This window comes from Scyliorhinus torazame, chromosome 1, assembly GCF_047496885.1.
Source record: "Scyliorhinus torazame isolate Kashiwa2021f chromosome 1, sScyTor2.1, whole genome shotgun sequence".
Classification (NCBI taxonomy): domain Eukaryota; kingdom Metazoa; phylum Chordata; class Chondrichthyes; order Carcharhiniformes; family Scyliorhinidae; genus Scyliorhinus; species Scyliorhinus torazame.
Genome location: NC_092707.1, coordinates 24844115 through 24852599, shown reverse-complemented (window position 1 = coordinate 24852599; position 8485 = coordinate 24844115). Strand labels below are relative to the sequence as shown.

General features: G+C 46.1%; 1 protein-coding gene across 2 annotated transcripts in view; it reads right to left on the bottom strand.

Moving 5' to 3' along the window:
• Nucleotides 1–1287: 1287 nt before the first annotated feature.
• Nucleotides 1288–8485, bottom strand: part of lrrc74b (leucine rich repeat containing 74B) — a 110265-nt gene continuing 103067 nt past the window's right edge. The window contains exons 12-13 of one of the 2 annotated variants that reach the window (XM_072475632.1): nt 4927–5012; nt 1288–2949 (exon numbers count right to left, since the gene is read on the bottom strand). In XM_072475632.1, the coding sequence (XP_072331733.1) occupies nt 2922–2949; nt 4927–5012 (114 nt within the window). In that variant the 3' untranslated portion in view covers nt 1288–2921. The remainder of the gene's footprint in view (nt 2950–4926; nt 5013–8485) is intronic. The other variant, XM_072475707.1, reaches the window with a different exon arrangement.

The window sequence follows — 8485 nt, the reverse complement described above, 5'->3', positions numbered from 1 at the left end:
CCAAGGTCCCAGGTTCGATCCCGGCTCTGGGTCACTGTCCGTGTGGAATTTGCACATTCTCCCCGTGTTTGCGTGGATTTCACCCTCACAACCCAAAAGATGTGCAGGCTAGGTGGATTGGCCATGCTAAATTGCCCCTTAATTGGAAAAAATGAATTGGGTACACTAAATTTATTTAAAAAAATAAAAGCAGCTCCCCTTGTTAGCGGCGGAGGTCTGGCAAATAAGACAGCAAGTAATGGCGAGAAGCTTGTGGGGGCTCATTTTCGGCACTAAGTGCCGTTAAATACAGGCTGCAATCTCACCAACATGGCCGTTGGGACACACCTCCCTAATTGCGCGCAAAATAACACAAGAAGGATTGCTGTGAAACCTCGAGATTAAAAAATTCACGAATGAGGGGCGAAATTCTCCCCCAACGGCGGGATGCCCGCCGACTGGCGCCAAAGCCGGCGCAAATCAGACGGGCATTGCGCCGGCAAAAAGGTGCGGAAGTCTCCGCATCTTTGGCGGCCTAGCCCCAACATTGAGGGGCTAGGCCGACGCCGGAGGGATTTCCGCCCCGCCAGCTGGCGGAAATGGCGTTTGTTGCCCCGCCAGCTGGCGCGGAAATGCGGCGCATGCGCGGGAGCGTCAGCGGCCGCTGTCAGTTTCCCAGCGCATGCGCGGGAGCGTCAGCGGCCGCTGTCAGTTTCCCGCGCATGCGCAGTGGGGAGAGTCACTTCCGCCTCCGCCATGGTGGAGGCCGTGGCGGAGGCGGAAGGGAAAGAGTGCCCCCACGGCACAGGCCCGCCCGTGGATCGGTGGGCCCCGATCGCGGGCCAGGCCACCGTGGGGGCACCCCCCGGGGTCAGATCGCCCCGCGCCCCCCCCCAGGACCCCGGAGCCCGCCCACGCCGCCTGGTCCCGCCGGTAAATACCAGGTTTGATTTACGCCGGCGGGACAGGCAATTCCTGGGCGGGGCTTCGGCCCATCCGGGCCGGAGAATCCAGCGGGGGGTCCCGCCAACCGGCGCGGCCGGATTCCCGCCCCCGCCCAATCTCCGGGAGCGGAGACTTCGGCGGGGGCGGGATTCACGGCGGCCAACGGCCATTCTCCGACCCGGCGGGGGGTCGGAGAATGACGCCCCAGGTTTCTAAACCAATTTCAATCTATATAGGTTTATGTATGAAGAAAGTAGCAACAAGTATGGTTGGTGTTAATGCATCCCAGTGAATATGTTTAGAACAATCAGGGTTTCTTAAGGCACATTTGTAAAGAGGTCATGCTACAATAACACCAAAGTATTTACGGAAAGCAGATTTATCAAAAAGTCAATTTTGAATTAATCCAGAGTGCACAAAAATAGTTTTTGAAAGAGTGTGTCAAAGGTGCATCACTGAGGCTTGGCAAATATATCTGCAAAATAGGATTCAGTTGTGAGTCACGATTTCTTACTTGCAATTGTCCCAAATAAAAGATACAAAATCTTGAATATACCAATATTTGTGCTTTTGATTTAAAATTTAAAGGTTTCTTTATTTTTTCTGCAGTTTTATTTGTCAAGTTAATATTTAATTCTAATATATAGGTCATGGAAAGACAGATTTAGGGATATTTGCTTGCACAAATAGCCAAACTCAACAGGAACGTAGTTTAGGTATAGAAGTCAGTATGCTTGATTTGAGGTGTTCCTGCTTTTCAAGTCATTAAAATTGCTACATCATAGGAATGTCCAGCATTAAGTGCATAGACATGTGTACAATTCTCCAAACTTCATTCCCCCATGAACCTCACTTCACAAGATATACCCTAAAATGTACAAAGTACAAGAGAAAATTAAAGTGGAAAAGATCCCAAAGTATGGATGCAATTTGGTTTACATGATTATGAGTTTCATATGCAAGATGTTCACCGTCAATTTGGATGATTGCTTGGATTATTATTATTAATTAAAAAATGCATTCCCAACTATTTCAATTATTAGAGCAAGGTAGTTTTCTTTTTACTTTTTTCTGAGACACTCCTGGTGGGATATGTCCTACAGGTGGCAGTGCTACCTGGTTCCTTTTCGAAGTCTTCAACGGCGAGGCTGTTCAATAATGGGGAGCACATTGTTAAGTCCGACCTGCGTTTTACCTCTGGAACTGTCATACAAGAGCATTTTCCAGCAAGAGCCGATAGTTGACAGTCAGTAGCAGAATTCTCAGCCCCAGTGGTGCTGACTCAGTTACAATGTTCCAAATGTTGTTGCAGCTGAGAGTAGCAAACTCCCCAAAGCGGGTGGTGTGTCAATGCCTTATTAATTACATTGTTAAGGTTTGTTAATGTCAATTACATTGTTAAGGGAAACTTGTAATTGACATGTGAACGTATAAATACAGGAAAGCTGGGACACTGGGTGAATGTGAGGAGTGTCAACACTTAATAAAATCAATAAATTCTCTCAGCAAGGAAAATCTCTGTGTCTTAGTTTTGACTTCACTAACCAGTGTGGATCCAGCTAACAGAGTGGTTGGGGGAACGGGGTTGTGTGTGTGGGGGCCAGGAGAAGCGGGGGCTGTGCGCGGGGAATTGGAATCTGGATCTTCCGATCACTTGGTTTTGTATAAGTGAAAGATGCTTTTAGATGCAAGATTAATGGGGAAGCTGCAAGATGAAACTTTTCTTTTTAGGGGAAATAAAAACTCAGTGCATATTTTAATAAACTTAAACATTTACACCCACTGAAGTGCATTTTTTGCTTTTTGACTGTAGAAAAGTAAAGTAAAAGTCATTCGTAGTGTTAGCTCTAGGACTGAGAAAGTGATTAACATAGGGCTAATGTTAAATAAAACGTGCATTTCCTTTCATCTTCATGCAGGTGGTGTCCCAAGATTCCTCTGGTTGTGAAGCTACTGTTACCAGCATCAAATCAAGACAGGCTTTGCTTGCATTGAGATTAGGTGCTTAGCAAATGTTTCAAATCACTGAAATTAAAAAAAAAACATTTTTAAGATTACTGAAGATATTACACAGATGAAACTCTTATACATATTATTCTGCAAGACCAGTAACATTGTACCCTGACTCCCAACTCAATTATTGCATCTCCGGCTCGCACAATTGCAACTCGTACCAACTGGCATAAAAATATTTTTTTCAAGTGTTTTGAGAGAAAATAGAAATTCATTGCAGTACTACCAATTTCTTGATTTTACATTGTGTTTTTGTACACTATTCATGGGATAGGCAGGAAGGAACAAAATGATCACATCTCTTTTTGCCCCGTAAATCTGACCATTAAAGTGATATTTCTAAATCAATAAATTGTTAATGAAATTACAAGTATTGGTAACACTGCGACGTTCAACAAAACAGCAATTTTGGATGGTGCTGATGGGGTTCAATAAACTTTTATTTCCACCAGTTTCTACCACAGAATCCTGTCTGTGTGGTTATTTTTCAAGTGCTTGCCTCGGAAGTGACTGTTGTCACGCTATTCAAACACTGGGGCACCACAGCGGAGCTGCTTCTGACCACGCATCTGCCTTTCAGTTTATGCAAAATGATTAGGGAAATTTGAACATTCCGTTAAACAGGAGCTTGAAGTCAACAGCTTTTTTTTAAAGCATATCTTCACATCCCCACTGTTTTTTACCCTTTGGGTGATAGTGGTGGGAGGATTCTCAAGCTGATTATCACCCTGTCGATCGCTCCTTCCATGGCCACCAAGTCCTGATAATACGGATGCTACGTGCCACAAGGCCTCAGTTAATAGCGATAACACTTATTGTAATTCAGCTGAGATGAGCAAACTCTTCACGGCTGGTGTTGGAAGCCTGGAATCTTCCTCGTTTGTGTAACTCAGCTAATTACTCGGTAAACTCAGAGATCTGGGGTGGGATTCTCCCGCAATCGACAGGATGGCCCGACGCCGGCGCAAAGAACGGCGCGAACTACTCAGGCATCGGGCCACCCGGAAGTTGCGGAATCCTCCGCACTTCCGGGGGCTAGGCTGGCGCCGGAGGGGTTGGCGTGTTCTTGTGCATGCACAGGGGGTTTCTTCTCTGTGCCGGCCATGGCGGAGCCCTACAGAGGCTGGCGCGGAAGGAAGGAGTGCCCCCACTGCACAGGCCTGCCCGCAGATCGGTGGGCCCCGATCGAGGGCAAGGCCACCGTGGTGCCGCCCCTGGGGCCGGGTTCCCCCCCGCGCCCCCCCCCCGAGGACTCCACTAGACGGCCTCCCAGCCAGGTCCCGCCGTGTGGGACTATGTCTATTTCACGCCGGCGAGACTGGCCAGGAACTGAAGACAGTTCGGCGTATCGAGGCCCTCCGAATTGCCTGGGGGGCCGCTGCCAACTGCCCCTGACCAGCGCAGCGTGAACCCCGCCCCCACCCGGAGAATACGGCAGCCGGCGTCGGAACGGGATTCATGCCGCCCCCCCACCCCCGGGATTGTCCGACCCGGCGGGGGGTAGGAGAATCCCGCCCCAGGAAGCTCATAGCTCCCCATTACGGATCTTTCCTTTTTAAGAAGCAGACAGTATACAACATAGGATTAACTTAATTAAAGTTTATTTAGTAGTTTTTTTGATTAATTAGAGCATATGGGGGACAGTGGAACATTCATTATCCACCGTAGTGGTTCGTTTTTATTATGACAGATAATCAACATTCCTCTATCCAGCTACTTGCTGTCATGTTTTTGCATTGTGACTGCTAAAAATGAAAACAGCACTTAATAATACTGAAATTATATTGATTCAAGATTTTTGAGAGGCTACTGTGATGGCACATTGTTGGATAATACTGCCAAATCAGATCATGGGAGTTAATTTTCAACTTGAAAGCAAAATTAACGGGAACTGATTCTAACTATTATCATCATGTCAATCAGCTCTTGGCATTTTATACAAAGATGAATAAAACAGAACTTTGTTCCGAAATAATTAGAGTCTTATACCTGAAATCAATTGCCCTATCCTCTCTTTTGTCCAGTGAATCTAGCAGCTTTTGCTGTTCAACGTCATTTAAAGGAACTTTAGCATTCTGAAAGACAGGAGTTATCAGTTTATAACTAAACAAACACATTACTCCTGGCTCTAAAACAATCACATCTGGTATCACTTTACAGTGGACATGGGCAAAAGAACAATTCCAGAGGAGTGCTAAAAGTCACCGTCGGTGATATCAAGGCGGCACGGTGGTGCAGTGGTTAGCACTGATGCCTCACGGTGCTGAGGACCTGGGTTCGATCACGGCCCCGGGTTACTGTCCGTGTGGAGTTTGCACTTCCGGGGGCTAGGCTGGCACTGGAGTGATTGGCGCCGCGCCAACCTCCCCATGTCTGCGTGGGTTTCTCCTGGGTGCTCCAGTTTCCTCCCACAGGCCAAAGATGTGCAGGTTAGGTGGACTGGACGTGACCTTAGTGTCCAAAGGTTAGGTGGGGTTATTTGGTTACAGGGATAGGGTGGGGAAGTGAGCCATGGTAGGGTGCTCTTTGAGAGGGTCTGTGCAGACTCGATGGGCCGAATTGCCTCCATCTGCACTGTAGGGATTCTATGATTTGACTGAACACGGCATCAAGGAGCTTTGGAAAATTGAAGTTATTGTAAATCGAGGGACGATTTCCACTGGTTGGAGTCATACCTATAACAAAGGAAGATGGTTAAGAACCAATCATTTCAGCCTAGGGACATCACTGTAGGCGTCCCTCAGGGTAGTGTCTGAGGACCAGCCACCTTCAGCTGCTTCCTCAATGACCTTTGATCCACTATGACAGTGTTTAGTTCCAATTTCAACTTGTCAGATAATGAATTAGGCCATGACCACATGCAGCAAGTCCTGGACCACATTCAGGCTTCAGTTGATAAGTAACATGCGACATTTATGCCTCAGAAGTGGCAGGCAATGACCATCTTTTCCCTTCACATTCAATTACATTATCATCTTCCAGGACCTACATGCTGGGGGTGGGTTTGCCATCACCATCAGAAACTTAACTGGGCCAGCCACATAAAATACAGTAGCTACAAGAGCAGGCCAGAAGATGGGTATTCTGTGGCAAGTGATTCACTTCTTGACAAGGCTATCCTTCTCAACCTTGCCCCTCACTTGAGGTGTGGTGATCCTCAGGTTCAATCACCATCACTCAGCCCACCCCCTCAAAGGGGAAACCAGTCTTTGGTCATCTGGGACTATGTAGACTTTACTTTACTTACGTCAAAGCCTGTCCCTGATCTAGAAGGCACAAGTCGGAAGTGTGATAGAATACTCTCCACTTGTCTTAACGAGTCAAGCTCCAACAACACTCAAGAAATTCAGCAATCTGCTTGATTCACCACCTTAAATATTCACTCCCTCCACATAGTAGGCATCTCCTACAAGACTCACTGCAGCAATTCACCAAAGCCTCTTCAATCGCTTAAAATGTATGATATCTATCACTTAGAAAGACAAGGGCAAGGGTAGCAAGAACATAGGGACACCAATACAAGTTCCCCTCTAAGTCACCCCACCCTGATTTGGAAATACATCATTGTTCCTTCGATATAACCGGGTCAAAATCCTGGTATTCCCAGCCACACAGAACTGTGGAGTACTTTACTACGTGGATTTATATGAAATCAAGATAGCGATTTATGGGCAATAAATGCTGCCCTTGCCAGTGATGTCCACATCCGGTGAAGGAATAAAAATATTATATATACCGCCCTCTGGTGCTTCAAATGATGTACAACACTTGGGTTTGGAAATACACCAGTACTTTTAATACAAATACAAATACAAGATTTCCACAGTTGTGTAGTTTCCATAATCATTATGTTGAAAAACAATTATTTTCAATTTTAACGCATAGCGGAAGGTTGGAATCAAAAGTATAATTTCTCAATTTGTAGGTAACATCAAATTGGAGGTGGGACGGTAACCAATACCGAGGAGGACTGCAACAAATTACAGGACAGTATTAATAATTTTGCAGAATGGGCAAATACACTAAGAGTGTATAAATCCTAGCCAAAATGGAGGATATCAAGTTGCAGAGGCATCATGGGGTTTACTTGGCCACATTCTTGCAGCAGGTCAAGTAAAAGGGGCAGCATGGTAGCACAGTGGTTAGCACAGCTGCTGCACAGCTCCAGGGTCCCAGGCTCGATTCCCGGCTTGGGTCACTGTCTATGCGGAGTCTGCATGTTCTCCCTGTGTCTGCGTGGGTTTCCTCCGGGTGCTCCGGTTTCCTCCCACAGTCCAAAGATGCGCAGGTTAGGTGGATTGGCCATGGTAAATTGCCCTTAGTGTCCAAAAAAAAAGGTGGGGTGGGGTTACTGGGTTACGGGGGTAGGGTGGAGGCATGGGCTTAAGTAGGGTGCTCTTTCCAATGGGCCGAATGGCCTCCTTCTGCACTGTAAATTCTATGATTCTATGAGGTCAGTTTATACAGATACACACAATGACTCATTCAGCAGATAGACGAGATTAAACCGACACAATGACTCAGTCAGCAGCTAGACGAGATTACGACAGGCAGAAGTCAAGATGAGGATGTCTGAAGCTAGCAAGCTAGAATACCAAGGGACAATTGTTAAGGATCTGGATAACATTATTAAGAAACCTCTGACAGTCCATGAGTTGATCATGCAGCTCTATCATGTCTATAACTAATTTCATTGAATCTATACGTAATCTGTACGGTTGGCTTGTGTCCAGCCAAAGTGGGCTGAGTAATTGTTTGAAAATGCATAAAGGTCGATGATTTGCCTTTGTTTAGGGAAGAAGCGCAGAGTGTCCCAGTGGCTTGCTGTCCACCGGAGTAATCAATAAACTGTTTGATGTTTGGAGCAGAGGCGGGTATTGAATGATTCTTTTGGATTCATTTCCGCTAACAAAAAGGATCTCAGAGTATGAATAGGTTAGAAAGGCCACAAAAAAAGTCAAAGTAAGCACTGGCTTTATTTCTAGAGAGCTAGATTTGAAGGAAGAGAAATTATGCTAAACCTGAATTTAACCACACAGAGCACTTTACATGCAGTTCTGGCCTCTAAATTATCAAAAAGGACTTAAGAGACACTGAAGAGGGTACAAAGAAGATTTACAAGGATGATGTGCAGGTTAGGTGGATTGGCCATGCTAAATTGCCCCTTAGTGTCCAAAAGGTTAGGTTCGGTTACGGGATTGGGTGGAGGCATGGGCTTAAGTAAGGTGTTCACTCCAAGGGCCGGTGCAGACTCGATGGGCCGAATGGCCTCCTTCTGCACTGCAAATTCTATGATTTCTATGATATGAGAAATACATGGATATACAAAGCAGGAAAAGATTCTCAGACTGGGTCTCGGGTCTCTTCTTTTGAGAAAAGGAGGCTGAGGGCTGAACCGATAAAAGTCTTTAAAATTATGAAAGGTTTTGATAGACTGAATATAGAGAGAATGTTTTCTCTTGTGGGTTATGAATGGTGTTATGCCACCCTGGGCAAGTGCGCGGTCAATTCCAGTCCCACAGGCCCCGGAGTCACAATACAAGTAAGT